Raw genomic sequence first — 26,908 nt, forward strand, 5'->3', positions numbered from 1 at the left:
AAAAATTCAGGTAAATGAGGTGTCCAGGGTCAATAGCAGCTCCAGAAACAACAGCAACAGCCCGCACCCGTGGACGAGGAAGAACAAGAAGAATGCTCCCTGCAGGTGATTCAAGGTGAACACAACCTGAACAAGAAGAGAAAGGACACCATGTAAAGACATGGAAATACTAAGGAATTTAAATATACACGGCTGTTTTAGGCATCAGTTCACAGCTACACAATACTCTGAGCCACTAGCTTAACAGCAGAGTCATTCACTTTCAGATATCATCCAAGTTGCAATATTTACGAATACATATGAACTTTGTGTATGACGTAGGTCACCATTCTGTAAACAGCACGATCATTACCATGCTAATTAGTGCCGAGGTTATGAAAGGATGTGGATCTAATGCCATCTTGACTGGCGCAGGTAAAGTGATGTTTTTACGAAAAATATTGTTGTTCTCAATCCTTTGTGAGGCAGGAAATTTTCTCAGTTGAGTAAAGTAATATCTTAGTGGCCAGAAAAAAATATGAAGACAACAACCTACCGTATAATGAGATTAATCCTAAACTCTCTCTCTCTCTCTCTCTCTCTCTCTCTCTCTCTCTCTCTCTCTCTCTCTTTCTCTCTCTCTCTCTCATCTAAACCTTACAAGCCTGGTGTCCTTCTCAACGGCTGTGTCCTCCTGCTCCTGTGATGGCTTCTGGTCCTGGTATTCCTTCACACTAACGGCGTACAGGTCATACAGCCACTTGTTGATTAAGCCAGCCTCCACACACCGCCACATCACCGCGTTGAAGTTCTTCAGATAAGGTGCACCCTGAACCAAACAGCAAATTAATCTGAAGGATGTAAGTCAGTGCACAGATTCTGTTAGCTTTTACAGAGTTTAATATGTGTATTCATATACCATAGAGTCACCTGGGCCAACTATGCACACCTATAATTTTGAATGGTATCTCACATACCACTTCATTCTACCTTACTTCCTTCCAGCTGCTGTCAAAACCACATTATAATCTTAACCAGCCGCAACTAAGAAACGGTCCCCCCTGTCTCCCCCTAAAAAGCATTCACATCAAGCAACCTTTCCTTTTCTCGTTTCTCAGCCAACACACACTCCATCACAGAATGCATTATCATGTCAGTAATTACAATGGCAAAATGCTTATTTACGGATGTTAGACAATACAGCAAAAATGAAGAAGAAATAAGAAGGATCACATATAGAGTACAACACTCGTGTCCATCAATTAGCCTAAAGGCCGAACATTTGACCTTGCCTTTGACCTTTATCTTCGACTGATTGACCTTTAAGCATGTTAGGAAATTTGGTCAAAATCAGCTCTAAACTGACAGACTTGACCTTACCCTGTGACATGATATTTGACCTTTCCCTGTTGCCTTGACCCATTGATAATTGTTCTCGTAATGGAAGCTCTGTTCCTTGCCTTTCACCGAAACTTTCCTCAAAATTAGGTTTAAGCTAAATTTGCCATGAACCCTTCACCTTTGACTTATTGTTCTAAAAACAATAAGATAACCCTTCATCTGATCCTCAACCCATCCACCAGGTTCGGCCAAAATGAAATCAACAATGTTTTAGTTATTTTGTTCACACAAGGACACATGGGCTGGGTTTTGATCTATCTCTTTGACCTTAGCCTTTGACTAAATTATATAAAAAAAATAATACTTTCTCTTTTCCTTTACCCTCAGTCCTTCCCCCACGTTTGCTTTAAACTGGATAAAAACTGGCTATGCTCGGCCAAATTGTTTCTTTTCCCAATGACCTTGGCCTTTGACCTATTGTTTGACCCTCAAAACTTTCACCATGTTTTGTTATATCGGATACAAACACTTGGGGTAATTGTATTCACACACACACACACACACACACACACACACACACACACACACACACACACACACACACACACACACAGGCAGTGTCACAGTCAATACGTCTGTCTCGTCACTCAGTGCCGGCCACCCTTGGCCACAACTGGCCATACTTAATTAGTATCTTTATATGAGTCATGCTCTGTACTAGGTTATATAAAATGGTGTTCTAATATAGTAGAGCAAATTTAAGCAAAAGTGTTGTCCAATTAACAGACTACAGCCAATTAGTGCAGGAATGCACTGATCAAGCTTCAAGCTGTTTCCTCTGCCTCAGGCGAGTTCCAAGGTGATGCATACTTGTAAGCAGAATTTTTTTCTCTCCACAAGATGACTACCATCTTTAGTCATGCATAATATGGAAGGAGTTAAGAAAATGGATAAAGGTAGAAAACAGGATGATGATTTCTACCAGGAAGTGTTGAAATTGAAATATATAACAAACGAGTAGAGAGGCTGTACAAATCGGAGAAGGCATATCAGAGTGAAATGCACGAAATTTAGAAGCAATTGCGCGAACAGAAGGAGAAAAACGAAATATCAGTAAAGGAATTAAACAAGAAAGACACAACAAGGGATGAGGTGTCAGTTGAGGTGCCTTCACTTAAAAGGAAGATTAATGAAATGGCCAGTTCAGTTGTCAACCAAGAGAGTATTATGGAGGAGTTCAGAAATGATAGAGAAAATTAGGCAAGCTAGTAGTCTGATAGACCAAAACAGTGATACGGAAGAGAAGATAACCAAGGCGAATGAAGTGATGCACAGTTACAAAAATGATGTGGAAAATTCGTATGATGAAATGGTGAAAGTATAGAAAAATTTAGAAACAAGAGTTGAAGAGAAAAGCATTAGAAAGGAAGTGAAAGAAATAATCCAGAACAACTCAAAATTGGTCAAAGATTCAGCAGATATCAATTAATCTAATCACTTGTACAGATGAGGAAGAAATAAGGAAACAAAATTTCGAGAGACATAATGGAGATGGCGAATATAATGAGGACATTGAAGGAAGCATCAGAGGAAATCTGAGGAGTAGACTGTAGCACCAGTCGAGCAGGGCAGTACTCTCGAGGTAGATGGAAAGCTGACAGGGAGTGCTGGAGCTCCCATTTCATCAGCCCTCAGGACTAGTTCCGACCATCCCCCTTTGTTGAACTTTTTCAGTGTCTCAGTTACACAGAGAGTAGGCCAGCATACTCTCCAGCACAAATTTCTCTATCTACACCAAACTATATGCACAGTACACACTACACTTCCTTTTCCAAAATTCAAAAAAAATCATGGCATCTTATCACCCAGCCTCGGAGTCCCCAGGGGGGGGGGAACATAAATGCCCCCACCTTCCATCCCTCTCCCGGTGACGACTCGAGGTGCCTGGAACCACTGTCTGACTCTCTTCTTCATTTCTGCAACATTCACGGCCTTTCCTCTAACTTTCACTCTGTTGAGTACCACCTCTCCTCCTCTAAACCTCACCTTCTTTTTCTAACTGAGACTCAGCTGTCTGAGGCAACTGACAGCAAACCCTTTTCTGTATCCTCCTACTTTCTCTATACTCATTTCAAAGTCAAAGGTGGCTGTTGTGTATATATACGCAACGACTTATCTTGCTTTCGTATTCCTGAACTTGATTCTACTGAATTCTCTACACTCTGGCTTCGGCTTTCCTGTCATTCTCTGACTAAATACATCTGTGCTGTTTACTTATCCCCTAATTCTACTATCAAAAATTCTTTGACTATCTTACTTCTGCGATGGTACACATTCTATCCATTTCTCCTTTCTCTGAAATCTCCATTCTAGGAGATTTCAATGTTCACCACCACCTTTGGCTCTCCTCTCCTTTCACTGATCCACCTGGTGAACAAGCCTACATCTTTTCTATCCTTAATGACCTAGAGCAGCTTGTACAGCACCCTACCCGTATCCCAGACCGCCTTGGAGAGAGCTCCAATATACTTGATCTCTTCCTTACAACTAATCCTTCTGCTTACAGTTTTTTTTTTTTTTTTTTTTTATGTGTCCGAATCTGGGCATAGGCTTCACAGCCTGCTATCATGGCCCAGCAGTCCTCCTACATACCATACACCTCTACATGTCACCACTTCGGCGCTAACACCCACCATCCATATTGATTACATGCTAGGGCTGTCTCATACAGGACTGGTGTATTGGAATTAGCGGGGGTATTTTTACGACATGTCGGCGAGTCTTCTGGTAGATCGGTAAAGCCTGATTTAATTAAATTCAAATCCTTAAACTGTTCACTGCTCCAGCGGGGATTTGAACCTGGGTCCGTTAGAACGTCAGGCCACCTCTCTACCGATTGAGCCACGCCTCCCCCTAAATCTTTTCTCTCTGTTGGGCTCCTCCGATCACAACCTTATCACCTTAACCTGTCCTATCACTCCGGTACTGCCTGTGGACCCTCCAGGGAAACGTCGCCTGTGGCATTTTGGCGCCGAGGATTGGAGGCCCTCAGGCAGTACTTCTTTGATTTTTCCTGGAATGATTATTGCTTCCATGGCAAGGAACCATCTGAGTGTGCCTTACGCATTATGGAGGTTATTCTCTCGGGCATGGAAACATACATTCCTTTCTCATATCCTTTAACTAACGCAAGAAAGTCTTGGTTTAATCATGCTTGTTCTAATGCTGTCCGCAACAAGGAAAGGGCCTACAAAAGGTACCGGAGCCAACCCACCCCTGAATCACATCATCTTTACGTTTCTGCTCGGAATCGTGCTAAGTCTGTTCTTCGCTGTGCTAAAAATAATTTCATCCATACTAAAAGCTCTCAACTCTCCAGCTCGAATTCTTCCTGCTCCTTCTGGCACCTTGCCAAAAACCTTTCTAACAACTTTATCTCATCATCCTTCCCTCCTCTTTTCTACTCTGATGGTTCTGTAGCTATTTCTTCTACTGATAAAGAAGACTTTCTCCTCCAATTCCACCTTAGACGATTCCGGTGCTGTTTCTCTATCACTTCCCCCCTCTGACTTCCTCATGGCTGACATTAAAATTTCTTCAGCTGATGTATTTTCTGCCATCACTGGCCTCAATACTAACAAGGCATATGGGCCTGATGGAGTCCCTCCTGTTGTTCTCAAGAATTGTGCTTCTGTGCTTACACCCTGCCTAGGCAAACTCTTTCGCCTTTGTCTGTCAACTTGTACCTTTCCTTCTTGCTGGAAGTTTGCTCTCATTCAGCCAGTCCCAAAGAAGGGTGACCACTCCCAACCCTCCAAGTATCGTCCAGTTGCTTTAACGTCCTGTATTTCAAAAGTTTTCGAGTCAATTCTCAATGAAAAATTTTTAAGGCATCTTTCCTATCACAACCTTCTTTCTGATCGTCAGTACGGGTTCCGTCAGGGACGCTCCACTGGCGATCTTCTCACCTACCTTTCAGACTCCTGGTCATCCTCCTTTCGGGACTTTGGCGAAAGCTTTGCCATTGCACTTGACATCTCAAAGGCTTTCGATCGAGTCTGGCATAAATCTTTAATTTCCAAACTGCCCTCTTACGGTTTCTATCCTTCTGTCTGTGCCTTCATCACTAGCTTCCTTTCTGGTCGTTCTATAGCCGCTGTTATAGATGGCCATCGCTCTTCTCCTAGATCTATCAACAGTGGTGTTCCTCAGGGCTCTGTCCTATCACCAACTCTCTTCCTTTTATTCATCAAAGACATTCTAAGCTGTACATCAAACCCAATCCACTCATACGCTGATGACTCCACCCTTCACCTTTCCATTCGGTTCCCGCAATGGCCATCTCAGCAGTTACTTCAACAAACAAGGGATGAGGCTATGGCACACCTAATATCTGACTTGGCTCATATCTCTGAATGGGGTAAAAATAATCTTGTTTTTTTTAATGCATCTAAGACTCAGTTCTTACACCTATCAACCCGTCAAAATCTTCCACAGGTATACCCACAAATGTTTAATAATATTCAGCTTAATCTTGCATCGTCCTTGAACATGCTTGGGGTTTCATTTACTCGGGACTTATCTTGGAAAAATCATATTAAGTCTCTTGTAAAATCTGCTTCCAAGAGATTGGGTGTGCTAAGCTGACTCCTTTCTTTCTTTACCTCTGCACAATTGTTGACTCTATACAGGGGTTTTATCCGCCCCTGTGTGGAGTACAACTCTCATGTGTGGGGAGGCTCCCCACATACAGTTCTCCTCAATAGGGTGGAGTCAAAGGCTTTTTGTCTCATTAACTCTCTTCTTCTTACTGACTCCCTTCAACCTCTGTCTCTTCGCCGCACTGTTGCATCTTTATCTCTTTTCTGTCGCTACTTTAATGGTCACTTCTCCTCAGAACTGTCTGCATGCATTCCTCCATCTCTATGACGGGCGTGTAGCACCCGTTTAGCAGCAAACTCTCATCCCTTTTCTGTCCAACTCTCTAATGCAAGAGTTAACCATTACTCCCAGTCCTTCATTTATGCAACAGGTCAAATCTGGAACTGTCTCCCTCTGTCTGTATTTCCTGCTGCCTATGATCTCCAGTCTTTCAAATGCAGCATGTCCAGGCATCTCACAATGAATGGATATTGAATTTGGCTCTCTTGTATTTTGTTTTTCTCTTGGAGGGAAGTCTTATTGCGGGCTCATGGCCTATGGTTCCTTCTTCCTCGCATAAAAAAATTAATAAATAATAAAGACACACAGGAACACAAAAGGCTAGGGAAATATGAGAGAAACAAGTCAAGGCCCCTGAAAGAAACCTTCCAGAGTGTGAACACTGGGGAGGAAATACTAAAAAATGAAAACAAAATCATAGAAAAAGACAAAATTTAAAAAAAAGTATAGATAAAAAGTTGACTAACTCAAGAGGAATTTGGAATACTAGAAGAGAAGAGGGGGGAAACAAAAACAAAGAATGAGGAAAGATCAGAGGAAGTGTACATTTTTTTTTTTTTTTACAATGTAATTGGTTTCCAGGTACTAAAAGTGGTATATAACCAAGATGGAATAAAAAGGAGGAAGATAATAGACTCAAGTTATGACAAGTATGTAAACATGATGATCAATCTGATGTACTCAAATGTAGATGGAATGGTGTCTAACTTATAAGAGAAAGAAGACTATACCAAAGAAAAAGAACCACATATCATTTGCCTAACTGAAACAAAATTAATCTCAAAGATATCTGTCATAAAGACTTTGTAGTTACTTGTAGAGAAGTTATATATATTAGACTTGTGGACGAGCGGTTGTTATACTTGAGTAGCTTTGTAAGTAGATAATCTTCTTTCCCCTTTGCCGTGCAATGACAGGAGAGGTAAAGAATAGTATGGGACTATATTTATTTGTCTTGGAAATATTAACAAGTCTCTCACTCACGAGTGAGTATGAGTAGAGTCCCTGTCTCCCTGTCTCGCTCTCTCTGTCTCTCTCTCTCAAGTTGCTAAGCCCTTCTCCCTGCGACCTGTCTGTTCTATGGCTAGCTTCCTTCTGAGCTCTCTTTCCTAAATTCTGGTGAAACAGGAGACGTATCACGTGTGTTTCCTGTGATTGGAAAGTTCTAGAAGCCTGTGTGTGAGTATGTGTGTATGTGTGTGTATGGTCACTAGGCGCTGTCGTGTGCCTATAAAGCATTCCTTGAGTTAGGAGTGTGTAAGCATGTTTAGCATTGCTCGATTCTTGCAGACACAGTACCTTCTCATCATCTGACTTCTTGCTTCTATCTGTCTCTCTCTCTCTCTATCTATTATGAATTGTAAATATAATATGGAGTCCTAACATATGCTCGGTACGCGCCACTGGAGGTCTTCCAACAGCAATCATCATTGACATATGCTAATCTATTAGTATATAATATTGATTATAATATTGTATACATATAACATTCATAGTAAATAGCAATTCTCCAGTAATATTACATTTTAAACAAGTTGAATACATATTTGAATAAATGCAATGGTTGTTGTATAACACTTTGTAAGACGTGCATGTACAACAGACGTACGCATATAATTGTGCAATGGTAATACTGCTAGGTTATACATTACATATTGAGTTATCACTTCAGTAATGTCTAATATTTCACCTAACTTGTATGATGATACTGGTAATACAGAATTGTGCTATAGTTGTATGACTTATAATATTGTACTAACATTGTGGTAGTACATAATTGTAACATTTTATGAATTGTTACAAAATATTGTGGTAATGCATAATTGTGTTGGCCTTATAATTGTAGTTACATTTTGTTAATGCAACTGTTACATAAGTGTCTTGGCCTTATAATTGTAGTTAGTTACATAAAAATTACATCTTGTTAATGCAACTGTTAATTGGCAAAGTGTAACATAATGCAATCGTTTGTCGTTTCATAATTGTTACATATCGTTTGTAGTTACATAATTGTAATATGTGTAACATAATGCAATCGTTTGTCGTTACATAATTATAATATGGAGTTACATAATGGTTAGATATCGTTTGTAGTTACATAATTGCAGCAAGTGTAACATAATGCAATCGTTTGTCGTTACATAATTGTAATAATTGCAGTCCTGACATATGAATCCGGTCATGCTGCGGTCGATGATAGTGATGATGTGTCATGCCACTTGCTTGTGGAGACAACAATTTGCTCTTTTGTTTGTAGTTTATGTGGAATTTTGGCATATGTAGCAACACTTACACTTATTTTCAATTGTTTGTTATGTGATCTTACTCTATTTCTCTCTTTTTTCTTTCTTACTTTTTCTTTCTTTCTTTCTTTCTTTTTTCTATGTATTGATTTTCTATAGTTTGTTTTTCTTCGTTTGTCTACGTTTTTTCTATGTTGTTCATGGTTGCATAATTACTGGCTAATTTCCTTGGGATACTTTTATAAAGTTTAGTTTATATTGCACAGATATTATTGAAAATGATATTATATAGTCCCATATTTTGTTATTTTGCATAATATATATATATATATATATATATATATATATATATATATATATATATATATTCATTCTTGCTAACGTCATTTGTGTTGGCCATTTTTTTTTTTCTCTCTAGTTTACCTTGTAACTTAATATATATGTTTCCACTAGGTAGCTTTAATTAATAAATGTTTAATACAGTTCTTTTAATCGCTCACTGAGTAACTGTGATGGTATATTTTCTTTATTACTTTGTAGATAGAATAATGTATAGCTGTATGTATGAAACACGTATTTTATGTAGGTATAAATGGTAACACTCTTGGTAGTAAATAAATGTTATAATAAATGAATGAATATATACAGTGTATAATAATTATTGTTGGTGATTATTTAGTGTTTGAGTTATGCAGATAACTGAAGTAAGTATGTGTATTTAAGCTGTAACTATACAGCACGTTTTATATGTTTGTGCAGAAGCTTATTGCCTATCACTGTGTATTGTATAAATGAGGTAACTATGTAACTCACTAATTTTTACCGTGGTGGGAATGGTGTGAGTGGTGGTGCAGGTGGTGTGTTGACCGACGTGGCGTATTTTCAGCAAGCACGCATGATGACGTCGACTTCCCACACTGGTAGCTGTGGTGAGTGAATGAGTAGCGATGAGTAACTTGAGTGAAGACGAGTGAGTAAGATGAGTTGTGAATATGGACTTGGTATTTGCTTCATCGTCTTGACCTCTTCACTCCTGCATCAGCGGTGGAAGTTGGGTGGATGTAGCAGCGAGAGGAGGGTGAGGTCTGGTGGTTATGAGTTATGAGTCGTGTCTCACTCTTCGTTTGTTTGTTCCGTTTTTCTTTGTCGATGTTTTCTCGGTTCTTTTCTCTTGTGATTTACTCGTTGTGGGATGAAGACTGCCGCTACTTGTAGGTGCGTGTAGAAGATTATACAGACGACTCGTAGAGTTGTTACTTGTAGTTGATTGTAGATGGTTGTAGTTCGCTGGTTCGTCGTAGAAGTTGCAAGATTGTTTGTATCAATATATTGTTAAACTACTTGCAAGGCGTCCTGTGACCTCTTCACCTCTACATCAACGTGATGACTGGGGAGATGGAGGGGGCTGGTTGGAGAGAACTGTCAGGAGCTGGTTGTAAGTTGTTGGTTGTGAGAGGTATTCTTGTTTTCAATCTTGATATTTTGTAGGAATTCACTGTTGATTCGTAGACGAGGTTCGTATACGTTCGCTGCTACCAAATGTCATAAAAACCTTTGTAGTTACTTGTAGAGAAGTTATATATATTAGACTTGTGGACGAGCGGTTGCTATACTTGAGTAGCTTTGTAAGTAGATAATCTTCTTTCCCATTTGTCGTGCAATGACAGGAGAGTTAAAGAATAGTATTGGACTATATTTATTTGTCTTGGAAATATTAACAAGTCTCTCACTCACGAGTGAGTATGAGTAGAGTCCCTGTCTCCCTGTCTCGCTCTCTCTGTCTCTCTCTCAAGTTGCTAAGCCCTTCTCCCTGCGACCTGTCTGTTCTATGGCTAGCTTCCTTCTGAGCTCTCTTTCCTAAATTCTGGTGAAACAGGAGACGTATCATGTGTGTTCCCTGTGATTGGAAAGTTCTAGAAGCCTGTGTGTGAGTATGTGTGTATGTGTGTGTATGGTCACTAGGCGCTGTCGTGTGCCTATAAAGCATTCCTTGAGTTAGGAGTGTGTAAGCATGTTTAGCATTGCTCGATTCTTGCAGACACAGTGCCTTCTCATCATCTGACTTCTTGCTTCTGTCTGTCTCTCTCTCTGTCTATCTATTATGATTTGTAAATATAATATGGAGTCCTAACATATGCTCGGTACACGCCACTGGAGGTCTTCCGACAGCAATCATCATTGACATATGTTAATCTATTAGTATATAATATTGATTATAATATTGTATACATATAACATTCATAGTAAATAGCAATTCTCCAGTAATATTACATTTTAAACAAGTTGTATACATATTTGAATAAATGCAATGGTTGTTGTATAACACTTTGTAAGACGTGCATGTACAACAGACGTACGCATATAATTGTGCAGTGGTAATACTGCTATGTTATACATTACTTATTGAGTTATCACTTTAGTAATGTCTAATATTTCACCTAACTTGTATGATGATACTGGTAATACAGAATTGTGCTATAGTTGTATGACTTATAATATTGTACTAACATTGTGGTAATACATAATTGTAACATTTTATGAATTGTTACAAAATATTGTGGTAATTCATAATTGTGTTGGCCTTATAATTGTAGTTACATTTTGTTAATGCAACTGTTACATAAGTGTCTTGGCCTTATAACTGTAGTTAAAGTTACATAAGAGTTACATCTTGTTAATGCAACTGTTAATTGGCAAAGTGTAACATAATGCAATCGTTTGTCGTTACATAATTGTTACATATCGTTTGTAGTTACATAATTGTAGTTAAAGTTACATAAAAGTTATGTCTTGTTAATGCAACTGTTACATAAATGGTACATATTGTTTGTAGTTACATAATCGTAGCAATTGTAACATAATGCAATCGTTTGTCGTTACATAATTGTTACATATCGTTTGTAGTTACATAATTGTAATATGTGTAACATAATGCAATCGTTTGTCGTTACATAATTATAATATGGAGTTACATAATGGTTAGATATCGTTTGTAGTTACATAATTGCAGCAAGTGTAACATAATGCAATCGTTTGTCGTTACATAATTGTAATAATTGCAGTCCTGACATATGAATCCGGTCATGCTGCGGTCGATGATAGTGATGATGTGTCATGCCACTTGCTTGTGGAGACAACAATTTGCTTTTTTTTTTGTAGTTTATGTGGAATTTTGGCATATGTAGTAACACACTTATTTTCATTTGTTTGTTATGTGATCTTACTCTATTTCTCTCTTTTTTCTTTCTTACTTTTTCTTTCTTTCTTTCTTTCTTTTTTGTATGTATTGATTTTCTATAGTTTGTTTTTCTTCGTTTGTCTACGTTTTTTCTATGTTGTTCATGGTTGCATAATTACTGGCTAATTTCCTTGGGATACTTTTATAAAGTTTAGTTTATATTGCACAGATATTATTGAAAATGATATTATATAGACACATATTTTTTTATTTTTTTTATTATATATATATATATATATATATATATATATATATATATATATATATATATATAGTCCCATATTTTGTTATTTTGTAATATATATATATATATATATATATATATATATATATATATATATATATATATATATATATATATATATTCACTCTTGCTAACGTCATTTGTGTTGGCCATTTTTTTTTCTCTCTAGTTTACCTTGTAACTTAATATATATGTTTCCACTAGGTAGCTTTAATTAATAAATGTTTAATACAGTTCTTTTAATCGCTCACTGAGTAACTGTGATGGTATATTTTCTTTATTACTTTGTAGATATAATAATGTATAGCTGTATGTATGAAACACGTATTTTATGTAGGTATAAATGGTAACACTCGTTGGTAGTAAATAAATGTTATAATAAATGAATGAATATATACAGTGTATAATAATTATTGTTGGTGATTATTTAGTGTTTGAGTTATGCAGATAACTGAAGTAAGTATGTGTATTTAAGCTGTAACTATACAGCACGTTTTATATGTTTGTGCAGAAGCTTATTGCCTATCATTGTGTATTGTATAAATGAAGTAACTCTGTAACTCACTAATTTTTACCGTGGTGGGAATGGTGTGAGTGGTGGTGCAGGTGGTGTGTTGACCGACGTGGCGTATTTTCAGCAAGCACGCATGATGACGTCGACTTCCCACACTGGTAGCTGTGGTGAGTGAATGAGTAGCGATGAGTAACTTGAGTGAAGACGAGTGAGTAAGATGAGTTGTGAATATGGACTTGGTATTTGCTTCATCGTCTTGACCTCTTCACTCCTGCATCAGCGGTGGAAGTTGGGTGGATGTAGCATAGAGAGGAGGGTGAGGTCTGGTGGTTATGAGTTATGAGTCGTGTCTCACTCTTCGTTTGTTTGTTCCGTTTTTCTTTGTCGATGTTTTCTCGGTCCTTTTCTCTTGTGATTTACTCGTTGTGGGATGAAGACTGCCGCTACTTGTAGGTGCGTGTAGAAGATTATACAGACGACTCGTAGAGTTGTTACTTGTAGTTGATTGTAGATGGTTGTAGTTCGCTGGTTCGTCGTAGAAGTTGCAAGATTGTTTGTATCAATATATTGTTAAACTACTTGCAAGGCGTCCTGTGACCTCTTCACCTCTACATCAACGTGATGACTGGGGAGATGGAGGGGGCTGGTTGGAGAGAACTGTCAGGAGCTGGTTGTAAGTTGTTGGTTGTGAGAGGTATTCTTGTTTTCAATCTTGATATTTTGTAGGAATTCACTGTTGATTCGTAGACGAGGTTCGTATACGTTCGCTGCTACCAAAAGTCATAAAAAACGTTGAAGTTACTTGTAGAGAAGTTATATATATTAGACTTGTGGACGAGCGGTTGCTATACTTGAGTAGCTTTGTAAGTAGATAATCTTCTTTCCCATTTGCCGTGCAATGACAGGAGAGGTAAAGAATAGTATGGGACTATATTTATTTGTCTTGGAAATATTAACAAGTCTCTCACTCACGAGTGAGTATGAGTAGAGTCCCTGTCTCCCTGTCTCGCTCTCTCTGTCTCTCTCTCAAGTTGCTAAGCCCTTCTCCCTGCGACCTGTCTGTTCTATGGCTAGCTTCCTTCTGAGCTCTCTTTCCTAAATTCTGGTGAAACAGGAGACGTATCACGTTTGTTCCCTGTGATTGGAAAGTTCTAGAAGCCTGTGTGTGAGTATGTGTGTATGTGTGTGTATGGTCACTAGGCGCTGTCGTGTGCCTATAAAGCATTCCTTGAGTTAGGAGTGTGTAAGCATGTTTAGCATTGCTCGATTCTTGCAGACACAGTACCTTCTCATCATCTGACTTCTTGCTTCTATCTGTCTCTCTATCTATCTATTTATCTATCTATCTATTATGATTTGTAAATATAATATGGAGTCCTAACATATCAAACGATACCCTAAACTTACAGGAATACAATAGATGGAAAAGAGACAGAAATTTATGAAAGGGAGGAGAAAATTATAATCTTAACAAACAAAAGTCTACAAGTCAAAGGAATAAAACATATATCCTCACAAGTAGAACTGATTGCGTGGGAGATTAACACTCCTGAAGGGAAATTTGTTGTGGCATATTTTTACATGCCGTCCACAAGAAACACTTGGAAGGAGGTGATATGAAGACATGGCAGAAAGTACAATTCAGAGTTTATGAACATACTATTAAAGAAAGGAAGAGAAATCTGAAAGAATTATATTAACTGGGGATTTCAATACAAATATAAATTGGAATACTCTAACTGTAAAAAACCATAAAAGCTGTTAGGATAAATAGCTCCTGGATCTTGTGCAGGAGTTTTTCCTAATAGAGCATGTAAAGGAAAACACAAGAAAAAGAGGACCTGATGATCCATCAGTACGAGATCTCATATTTACTGGGCTAGAAATTTGGGTCTGGTTAGTACTTGGATGGGTGACCGCCTGGGAACACCAGATGCTGTTGGCATCCCTACGTGTCAAGTGGGGTTGGTGGAGGATTAGTGCCCCTCCCTGTAAAACAATTAACTCTAAGCCCTTGACCACCTCGTTTGGGATACATGGCGTCTGGCAATGAATGAATGAATGAATGAAGAAAATGATACTGACAATGTAAAGTATCACCCTCCATTTGGCAAAAGAGACAATACAGTATTAAATTGTAACGTTGGGGTTGCATATGACGTTACCAGTACTGAGAATTACAAAAACAGTCTAAACTACAAAAATGGCAATTATCATGACATGAAGAAGTACTTCTTAGAAACGCACTGGGAAAAGGAGCTTAGAGCACAAGATTTAAGTATTATATATAGAAAATTTTGTGATCTTTATGAAATATCAATCCAAAATTACATCCCTCATCACAAAGAAAGAGAAATGAAAATATAGAAATTGTTTTAAAAGGAATGTAAAAAAAATCAAAAGAAAAATGAAACTTGTTGTGGAACAGATACGGAAGACACAATAGCCAGAGAGCATATAACAACTATAAACAGGGAAGAGATGATTATACAAAGATAAGGAGCAAGGCTCAGAGACAGTTTGAGGATGACATTATAAATAAAAGTAGTAATGAACCTAAGCTATTTCACAGCTACATCCAAAGCAGAACCATAGTTAAAGATAAAATACAGTCCATTACGGATGAGGGATCATCTATACACGAGAGAAAGATATTTGTGAAGCACTGAATAAAAACTTCCAATCAGTTAAAAAAAAAAAAAAATAAAAGAGACGATATGGAACATGCATGCCCACATGTAGTACCAGATGTACAAATATCAGAAAAAGAAGTACAGGAAGAGTTAAGTAAATTAGACAAAGGAAAAAGCAAATGGTCCTGACGAAATTTCGGGTTGAGTTCTACATGAATGTGCAGAAGAGTTAAGTAAATCTGACAAAGGAAAAGCAAATGATCCTGAAGAAATTTCAGGTTGGGTGATACATGAATGTGCAGAAGAGTTAAGCAGACCATTGTACTTAATATTCAAGGATTTCTTTGGTCAAGGTAAATTACCTGATTTTTTTAAGAAAGTAAACATTGTTCCCCTATTCAAGAAAGGGAATAAACAGAATCCACCAACTACCGACCAGTATCATTGATCAGTGTTGTAAACTACTAGAAAAGCTGATAAGAAAAGTTTGGGTAAACCATCCAGAAGAACATCGTATGATAACAGAAAGTCAGTTCGGTTTCAGAAAGGGAAAATCATGGGTTACTAATCTATTAAGCTACTATGATACGGTTACAGAAACATTACAGAAAAGAGAAGGACGGGTGGACAGTACAGTATCTATTTGGTTTTCAAGAAAGCATTTGACAGAGTACCGCACCAGAGACTTTTATGGAAACTATACCATCAAGGGGGTATCCAAGGCAATCTGTCCTGTTGGGTGCAGAACTTTATCAGAAAAAGAGAAATGAGAATAGTATTTAGGTTAAATTTCTCATCATGGAGGGAAGTGACTAATGGAGTTCCACAGGGTTAAATGCTGGTACCAATTACTTGTTTGGTATACATAAATGAACTAGACGGTAACACTGGAAATGGAAGCTATCTAAATATGTTTTCGGATGATACAAAAATACACAGGAAGATTACTAACACAGATTCTTGCAAAGAGCTGCAAGGAGAATTAAATAACTTCCATGAATGGAGCAATAAACAGGAAATGGAATTTAATGTGGACAAGTGTCATATAATAAAGGTTAGTAAAATTGAATGAAGACCAGATTCGGATTATAAGTTAGGAAGATCAACCCTACAGATATCAGAAAGGGAGAAGGGCCTAGGAGTGATAATCAATAACAGCCTATCTCCAGCTGACTACATCAGTGAGAAGGTATGTAACATGTATACATTGCTTGCTAATATGAGAATAGCATTCGCATATATAACTGAAGACATGCTGAGAATGATAACATCATTCACCAGACCAACCCTGGAGTATGCATCAGTAGTCTCGAATCCTCATCTAGAAAAAACACACTGATAAGATTGAAGAAGTACAAAGCACAGCTACAAGATGGGTACGAAGCTGAAGGTTCTAAGCTACGAAGAGACACTAGAGAAACTGAATCTACCAACACTTCACGAGAGAAGGAAAAGAGGAGACATTTTTAGGCTATATAAATGCATCCCAAGGAAGGAGAAAATAGACATAAATGCATATAATAACCCATGAGGAAGCAGCAGCAGAAGACACTGCAAAAGAACACATAAAAAGAGATGATAAAGAAGTAAGGAAATTCAGTCTCCAAAATCGGGCAACTGATCAGTGGAATGAACTACCGAATGAAATAGTGTGCCAAAACTATTCTTAAATTTATGGGTATGTTTGATAAAAATGGTTTAATACACAGGACAGTACGAACTTGACTCATTCCTGCAAAGATACAATTAAGAAAGAACACTTACATAAGAACACACACACACTCACAAGGAAGAAAATGAAAATTAGTTAAGGAAAAAAAAAAAACAACAATAGATGAGTTGTCAGTTGAAGTAATTTCATTTAGACAGAAGACTGGTGAAATGGCGAGTACAGTTGTCAACCATGAGAGTATTATGGAGTTCAGAAATGCTACAGAGACGCAAGCAGGCAGTCTGATAGGCCAAAGCATCAATATTGAAGAGAAGATAACGCAGGTGAATGAAATGATGAGAAACTGTAAACATGAAGTACAAACTATGTAAGCTGAAATGGTGAAAATAAGGAAAAGCTTAGAAATAAAAGCCAATGAAAAAAGCATTGGAAAGGAAGTGAAAGAAATCAATCAAAACAACCCAAAACCCGTTAAAGAATTAGCAGATATCAACAATTCTCTAGTAATCACTGGTATAAATGAAAAAGAAGGAAAACAGAATCTCGAGACACAAAAATGAGATGGTAAATATAATGAATATGTTGAAGTATCAGAGTGTATCAGTGATAAAGATATAGAAAAAGGGAAAAATGAGAGAAATAAGTCAAAGCCACTTAAAGTAGCCTTCCAAACTGTGAACAGTGTGGAATAAATAATAAAAAAAATGCTAACAATCTCATGGAAAACGAGGAATTAAAAAAGTATCGATAAAAAAATGCCAACTCGGGCAGAATGGGAATCACTAATGGAAAACAGGGAAGAAGCAATATCAGAAAATGAGGAAAGATCAGAGGAAGAGAGGAGCGTTTTTTTTTTTTTTTTTTACAAGGTAGTGGGATTACAAGTAAGAAAATGGTACACACACAAAAAAAAGGGACTAAGAAATTGGAAGTTAGTAGTCTAAAATTTCAAATAGGGTATATAAAAAACATGGTTAAGTTGTCGTACTCAAATGTAGGCGAAATATTATCCAAGTTATTAGAGATAAAAGACTGTATCAAAGAATTGGAACCTCTTATTATTTGCCACGCAGAAACAAAATTAACCTCAAGAATATAAAACGACACCGTAAGCTTTGAGGATTACAATATATGGAGAAGAAAGCGAAATTTAAACAATGGAGGAGGAGTTCTGGTATCAACAAGAAGAATCTACAAGTCACACAGATACAACTAGATACAATGGCACATGTAGAACTGATTGCATTAGAGACTGACACATCTAAAGGGAAAATAATTGTGGCAGATTTATACATGCCACCCAAAACAAACACTTGGGAATGAGGTGAATATGTAGCTCTGGTAGCAAGTACAATAATTATGAGTTTAAGATCCCTACTACATAGAACGGAAGAGATATCTGAAAGAATTATATTAAGTGGAGATGTCAGTACATATAGCAACTGGAATACTCCAAATGTAAGAAGTTATGAATGCTCTTGGGAACAAAATCTCCCAGATCTTGTACATGAGTTTTTCTTAACATGTAAAGGAGAAGCTAGTCAGGTCAGGTGCGAGTAAGGGGATGGGTCTATAATGATGTGGCAGGGGTAAACCAGCTCTGCTGTCGGGCCCTGCTGCGGATGTCAATGATTGCACTGTGCATTTGACCCTTGTGTGGTGTGGTGCGGTGAGGATCTGTCCCTTCTCCCCTTTGGGGCTAAGATGCGAATGACTGTGTTTGAATGGATGAGTAAATGGGGAGTGTGTCGTCCTGTCTCGGCTACCTCCCTTTCCATGGGGGAAGCAGCTAGGTATATAGATAGATAGATAGTAAATGAGAACACCAGAAGAAGGGGACTTGAAGTTCTATCATTACTAGATCTTATATTTACCAGGCAAGATAATGATATCAAGAACATTTTGTATCACTATCCATTCGGCAAAAGTGACCATGTAGTATTACATTTCAACTTCAGGACTGCATAATGTGATATAGTTAACAGTAATGAAAGTTACAAAAAATGCCTACCATTACAAAATGGGCAACTACCATGACCTAAAGAAGGCTTCATAGAAACATATTGGGAAAAGGAGATTAGAGGCCAAGATTTAACCCGTGGATTGCGCAATTATCTTTTTCTTATCTCACCCCTTGGTGTGCAAAAAATAAAAAAAATAAAAATAGTTTTTGTTAAATATAAACTTGAAGGTAAACATTCAGGGCATCATCTGGTGAATAATCTCTCTCTCTCTCTCTCTCTCTCTCTCTCTCTCTCTCTCTCTCTCTCAGCCTTTTTGTAGCACCATGTGTAAGTTTGCATTGAGGTGTTGTGAAAAAATTATTTTTTTGTTTTTCTTTATTATAAACATGACGATAACCATCCAGAGCATAATCTGGTAAAAAAAAAAAATCCATCTTTGATAGCGCCATGCATAAGTTTGCGTTGGCGTGGAGTAGTGAGGTATAATGCATGGCCACTGGAAGGTTAGCATAGCCTGAACTGTGGTTGAAATGCGGCCCCTCTCAGCCTGAGCTGTGGCTTGCAATCCACGGGTTTAACTGTTATATATAGAAAATTCTGTGATTTTTATGAAACAGGAGTCCAAAATTATATCCCTCAGCCCAGAGAAACAGAAATAAGGTTAAAGAAATGGTTTCACACAGAATGTAAGAAAAATCAAAAGAGAAAAGAGACTTGCTGTGGAACAGATACACAACACAATAGTGAGAAGGCATATAACAACTATAAACAGGCAAGAAATGATTATACAAGGATAAGGAGAGAAGCTCAATGGCAGTTTGATGAAGACATTATAAATAAAAATAGTGATCATCCAAAGATTTTTTGCAGTACATCCGAACCAAAACCAATGTTAAAATACAGGCCATCATGGATGAGGGGATAACCTAAATCCAAGAAAAAGGCATTTGCGGAATTCTTAAGAAAAAAAATTCCAATCAGTTTTCACAGAAGAAAGAAATTTATAGAGAGATGATAAGGAACATGCATGCTCACACATATTACCAGATATACAAATATTTGAAAAAGTGGTACAAGAGGAGTTTAGTAAATTAGACAGAGGAAAAACATATGGTCCTGACAAAATTTCAGGTTGGGTGCTACATGAATGTGCAGAAGAGTTAAGCAGACCAATGTTTTCAATATTCAAGGAATCCTTAAGTCAAGGTAAACTACCTGATATTTAGAAGAAAGCAAAGATTGTTCCCCTATTCAAGAAAGGAAATACACAGAATCCACTTAACTACAGACCCGTATCCCTGACCAGTGTTGTATGCAAGCTACAAGAAAAGCTAATAAGAAAAGTTTGGGTAAACCATCTGGAAAATTACAATATGATAACAAAATGACAGTTCGGTTTTGGAAAAGGAAAATCATGTGTTACCAATCTATTAAGGCACTATGATTGAGTTGCAGGAACACTACAGAAAAGAGACAGATGGGTGGACATTTTCTATTTAGATTTTAATAAAGCATTTGAAAGAGTACTGCACCAAAGACTTTTGTAGAAATTATACCATCAAGGAGGAATCCAAGGTAATATGTTCTGTTGGATGCAGGATTTTCTCAGAAAAAGGAAATGAAAACAGTACTAAGGGGTAAATACTCATCATGGAGAGAAGTGCCTACCAGTGTTTCACGGGACTCAGTGCTATCACCAATTATTTTATTAGTAGATACAAATGATATAGACAGAGACACTGGAAATGGAACCTATCTTAATATCTTTGCTAATGATGTGAAACTACAGAAGAGAATTACAAACACAGACTCTTGCTGTGAGCTACAAGAAGAATTAAATATGCTTCATGAACGGAGTAGTAGATAGCAAATGGAATTCTGCATGAACAAATGTCATGTAAGTAAGTTTTGTAAAAGTAGAAAAAGACCAGATTGGGATAATAAGCTACGAAGTTCAACCCTATGATATCAGAAATGGGAAAGGACCTAGGAGTGATTATCAGTAACAGACTATCTCCGGCTGATAACATAAATGTGAAGGTTCAAAACATTCACACATTGTTTGCTAATATGAGAATAGCATTCTCATATATATGTAAAGACATGGTGAGAAAGATAGTAACATCACTCATCAGACCAACCCTGAAATATGCCTAAGAGGTCTGGAATCCTCATCTCAAAAAACACAGAGATAAGGTTGAAAAAGTACAAAGGACCTCTTCAAGATGGGTACCAAGCTTAAAGGGTCTAAGCTATGAAGACTAGAAAAACTGACCTAACCAACATTATAAGAGAGAAGGAAAAGAGTAGACACGATTATGTTATATAAATGCATCTCAGGGAAAGAGACAATAGACATCAATGAGTATATAACATATGGGGGGCATCAGCAAGAGGACACAACAAAAACTGCATAAAAAGAGAGGCGACAAAGATGTATGGATTTTTTGTTTCCCAAATAGGGCAATTGATAGTGTGTACAAAAACAATTGATAAATTTAAAGATACAGTATGTATGATAAAAAGAGTTTCATATACAGGACAGTACGACCTTTACTCATTCCTGTAAAGATACAATTAGGTAAAGACAGTTAGGTAAGACCACACACACACACACACACACACACACACACACACACACACACACACACACACACACACACACACACAAGAAATGAGAAACAAAATTTCGAGAAAGAAAAAGGAGATGGTAAATATAATGAACATACTGATGGACGTATCAGAGGAAATCTGTGATAAAGACATAGAGGAACACAAAAGACTGGGGAAATATGAGAATATAAGTTATACCGCAGAAAGTAAACTTCCAAAGTATGAACACTGTGGAGGAAACTTTATAAAATGCTAACAAACTTATGGAAAAAGAGGAATTTTTGAAAATTATGGTTAAAAAATAATGTCTAACTAAAGAGGAATTGGGAATACTAAAGGAGAAGAGGGAGGAAGCAAAAACAAAGAGTGAGGACATATCAGGGAAAAATAAAAGGAACTTTTTTTTTACAAAGTTATTGGACTGCAGTTATGAAAGTGGTACATAACCAACAGGGAATAACAAGAAGGAAGGTAGTAGACTCAAGCTATGGCAAATATGTAAAAAAGATGATTAAGCTGATGTACTCAAATGTAGCTGGAATGATGTCTAAATTATTAGAGATGGAAGACTATACCAGAGAAAAGGAACCACATACTTTATGCCTATCAGAAACAAAAATAACCCAAAAGATATCAAACGATACCCTAAGCATAGAGGAATAAAATATATGGAGAAGAGACAGAAATTTAAGGAAAAGGGAAGAGTAATTATAATCTTAACAAACAACATTGCACAAGTCAAAGAAATAGAACTAGATATACTCTCACGAATACAAGTGATTGCAGTAGAGATTAACACAACTGAAGAGAAAGTAATTGTGGCAAATTTATACATGCCACCCAAAACAAACACCTCGGAAAGAGATAAATATGAAGACCTGGCAGAAAGTACAATCCAGAGTTTAAGAGCATTACAACACAGAATGGAAGAGGAATCTAACAGAATTATATTAGTATGTCTCGTTCTTACTATAGTCTTTGCATGCTACTGCCATTATATTACCATTGTATAAATGCATATATACATTATCATTACAATGCAATGTTCTATATTCAGTTTTTATTACCATATATTTACTCCATACACTGTGTTATGGTTTTTCAATATTATTTTGTCAATACTATATTGTGATGAACACCATGTATTAATAGGCGTTAACAAAATATGTAATTTATAACTATATGAGGTCATAGGTACGCCAGCTAAGCATGACCGAGTAATGTCAGGACACTAAAATATCATAACACACTATACAATAGCTAGTAATGAATATATTGTCAATATGTAATATAGAGGTTTGAAGAAAGTTGTGCTAAAGCGAGAGATCTAGAGAAAACAACGCTGCACATTCTGCAGCTGGGAATTTTGCACATAGCACACTATGATGCCTGATGGAAACTTCCACAGACTCGGAAAGTTCCACACACACACACACACACACACACGTCATTACACATGACACAACCAGTCGTATACAGGGGAAATGAGAGAGAGAGAAAGAGAGAGAGACGGTGGGAAAAGCAGGAATAGAGCACATGGAGTTAGCAGGCATAAAACCACTCTCGCCTCAGTACTGCTCCTGTGAGATACTCCCTCTGGAGAAATAACTTACAATCAAACCCCAGACTCATCTTTATGTTTCTCTGCCATCCCCGACGAGAACCGAACATTCTTTCCTTAAAATTCCTACAATCTAAAAAAAAATTTTGGAAACACTCGGCGATGGCTACAATAAAATATCACCTATAAACAGGGAAGAAATCATTATACAACGATAAGAAAAGAAACTCAAAGACAGTTTTAAGAAGACAATATATATAAAAGTTGTGGTCAACCTAAGCTATTTTACACCTACAACCGAAGCAAAACCAAAGTTAAAGATAAAATACAATTCATTACAGATGAGAGTGTTCATCTATACAGAAGAGAGATATTTGTGAAGGACTAAGTAATAATTTCCAATCAGTTTGTACAGAAGAAAATACTTTTGAAAGAAATGAAATGGAACATGCAGGCCCACACATATGATAAACAAATATAAGAAAAAGAAGCAAAGAGGTAAGTAAATTAGACAACGGAAAAGCATAATATGTCCGCGTCCCACACTGCCTCAGGCTCCAACAGCAGTAGTTCAGTACGGGAAGGACGTTGCCCAGTGATCTGTTCTTCCTATGGTCGGCCTTTAGGTGTACAGTACACAAGATCAGCTGAGGCAAAAATAAACACTGGCTCCATAAAGGTCACTCTCTTTATTTTCCAGGTTCATTCATGCATTCATTGCCAGACGCCATGTATCCCAGACGGGGTGGCCAATGGCTTTGAGTTAATTGTTTTACAGGGAGGGGCACTAATCCTCCACCAACCCCACTTGACACGTAGGGATGCCAACAGCGTCTGGTGTTCCCAGGCGGTCACCCATCCAAGTACTAACCAGACCCAACGTTGCTTAACTTCGCTGATCGGACGGGAAGCGGTGTACTCAACGTGGTATGGCCGTTGGCATTTTCCAGGTAATTCCATTTAATTCTTTCCAACTTCACTTTTCTGTTGTCACAAGCACTGGAGCTATATAAACTTTACTAATTGCTATTACACTTTATGCTTGACAACACTTCACTGTTATTACCAGTTCTGATTATATACAAACTTCAATAATGACATCACTGTTTTCACAAGTGCCGAAAAATATACAAACTACACTGACACTGCACCAACACTCAAACTCAACTGAAAACTGACTAAACTTGAAAAAGTCTCTATCCCATCTTTATATAAGCTTGCATTATTCGAGAAACTTCTACATTCTATGAGAACAACAATAGCCAACTTGGAGATATTAAAACATGCCAGAGTTTTCTTACGTTACATAACACTCTAAATCATTTACCATACCAACTTAAATACATAATTTAACAAGCAGTCACTTAAATAAAACATTATAAAGAAAAAGAGCACAAAAATTAATGTACACCTTACGAAATAACTACACTCACAAACAGCAGGCAAACTGGCAACTGACTCGTACCGGAACTAGCTACCGTAAACGTCAGGAAACATTGAGAAAAATCTCGGCTACCTAACTGGCAAATCTCACTTCTTAACACTACCCCCTCCCTAGGTCTTTGTCAGCAAAACTACACAGTATATACAAACATAAACCTTAATCTTGATGGAACATCTAACTATACACAAAATGATCCTTCAACTTATCAGGTCTTCTTTTGTGGTGCTTCTGACGATGTCCTTGCTCCTCCACACAGTCCACTCCTCCTGGAAGGTCTTGGCCCCCCATCTTGATTCATATCTTGTCTTGGGAAACTGTCACCATCCTCTTGCACCTCAGCTCCTTGGTCCTTCTCAACATCCTCGGCTATGGGTGAGCACTATGCCTCGGAGACATCCCAGCTGTACTGCACTGGCCCATGGTACTGCCACAGATGATTCACATGTACCACCTTTTGACGAAACTTCCTGGCTCCCCAAATCTGATACGTTACATCTGATAGGTGGTCCAACACAGTGTAAGGCCCGTCCCATGGGCTCTGCAGCTTCGGTGACTGTCCCTTCTTTCGCCCCACTGCAGGGGGTCACCTTGATGTGGTGGCAGGGTTTGAAGCGTGGTTGGCAGTGCCACCTACTTCGGAGGCATGCCTACCTTTGTAGGGTTCAGCATTTGTCGATCTCGTGGACCAAGCACCCCCTACATCACTGGTAGAGGAGGCCTGCTGGTGATGTTAATCCCTGCCCATTTGGCATCTAGGGGTGTACTGTGCCCCCCCACGTGTTTGCCATGCGTGGCGTCCCGTGATACTAGGAGACGGGAGTCCTGGAGGTTGAGCGATGCTGCACGATGCGCCCTAGCAATACACCTCTTTGGTCCCTTATTCTGGCTAGATGGGCGGTCTGGTTGGGCCCAGCTAGGTCAGTCGGCTGGTCATGCATTGGCTAGGGTCAAGCGAGAATTGGGGGCCTTGGTGGCTCCTATCGTCCTGGAGTCACCCTTGTCCAGGTCCCCCAGTGGTTACTTGCGTATACTCTCCCACTACCTCTAGGGTCGCCAGTGGTGTCATCCCTGGCAACTGATCTCCCCTTGTTGGACTCTGCTGTGGGTAGAGGGGTAGGGGAATGAAGGTGGTCCTTGTAGTATGGCATCTGTTCATTTATCTTCTGTTGATGACCCTGGTTCTGTCCTTGGCAATTCTTCACGACCTCCTTTGTGTGGGACACCTGTACGACCGGGTGGCCCATCACATATAGCGACCCTGGAGCCCTACCTACCAGGTTCCAATAGTTCACGCTCAGGGAAACAAGATAAGACAAAATGCCATTGCCAATTACCACCATCTTGTGGACCTACCCGCGAAGTCCTTCTGGGTGTTATTCAAAGGACAGATTTCCCAAGATATTATGTAATCCGTACCGTAGGTGGTCAACCAATTAGTGCCCGTGACATTTTCACCATTCATTGGGAAATTATATTGATCTGTGGGAGGGAGCCAAAGATGTCACCTCAGGGGGATGGTGGCCTCCTGGTGGAGGTTACATCCCCTGATCTTCTGTTCTCTCTTCCACTTCCTGCAATCCACTTTCTGATGTCCTGGCTTTTCACATTACCAGCACCTTTTAGTATATATAAATGACATAGTCTATCTATCTATATATCTAGGCTGCTTTCCCCAAGGAAAGGTAGATAGCTGTGACAGGACGACACACTCCCGATCTACTCATCCACTCACAATTATTCGCATCTTAGCCCCAAAGGGGAGAAGGGACAGATCTTCACCGCACCACAACGCACAAGGTTCAACTGTGCAGTGCAATCAGTGACACCTGCAGCAGGGCCTGACAGCAGAGCTGGTTTACCCCTGCCACATCATAACAGATTCATCCCCTCACTCGCACCTGAACTGATCAGCTGATCAGACAAAATGTGGGAGAATATCCCCTCAGGGCTGTGTCATCATTTTTTCATTCACAGTTTCTCTCTATTCATTTCTATCACGCACACCCACTCTTCCTTGCTCAACAGACATCCCTCTCACGTCCAGTACTCTCTTCACCTGTCCATCCATCCCATTCGTGGTCTTACTCTCAGCATTCCATCTCTCACATCAGATCTACTTATCATTTTCACCAATCGCTCATTATCGATTCTCTCCATATGCCCAAACCATTGCAATACCCTCTGCTCAGCTCGATCACCTATCTCCCAAACAACTCCAGTTCTCCTTCGCACTTCATCATTTCTCACTCGATCCATATGCGTCACTCCACACAAACTCCTCAGACACCTCATCACCATTACATTCAAACTTTTCCTCTCTGCTACACCCATATTCCATGTTTCAGCCCTGTGTAATGCAGTCGGTACCACACCCTTATACAACCTTCTCTTTACATCCATTATAAGCGAACGACATCTAAACACTTTTTTCATTCCTCCCGACACCTTTACTACTACATTCATTCTAAACTTCACTTCTGCATCTATTCTTCCATCCACAGCAACATGTGACCCTAAATAC

The 26,908-nt window shown here is 38.4% G+C and overlaps 1 protein-coding gene and 1 non-coding gene across 2 annotated transcripts in view; both read right to left on the minus strand.

Moving 5' to 3' along the window:
- Positions 1–6: 6 nt before the first annotated feature.
- The window catches only part of LOC145401652 (uncharacterized), a 39,169-nt gene continuing 12,267 nt past the window's right edge, over positions 7–26,908 (minus strand). The window contains exons 2-3 of the mRNA XM_080273843.1: positions 641–808; positions 7–126 (exon numbers count right to left, since the gene is read on the minus strand). Coding sequence (XP_080129969.1) covers positions 7–126; positions 641–808 — 288 coding nt within the window. The remainder of the gene's footprint in view (positions 127–640; positions 809–26,908) is intronic.
- Positions 23,766–23,884, minus strand: LOC145401828 (5S ribosomal RNA). The gene has a single exon (XR_013897670.1). It is a non-coding gene; the product is annotated as a 5S ribosomal RNA (ribosomal RNA).

This window comes from Coenobita brevimanus, chromosome 56 (assembly GCF_032717465.1).
Source record: "Coenobita brevimanus isolate Jiangsu-jjx chromosome 56, ASM3271746v2, whole genome shotgun sequence".
Lineage (NCBI taxonomy): Eukaryota > Metazoa > Arthropoda > Malacostraca > Decapoda > Coenobitidae > Coenobita > Coenobita brevimanus.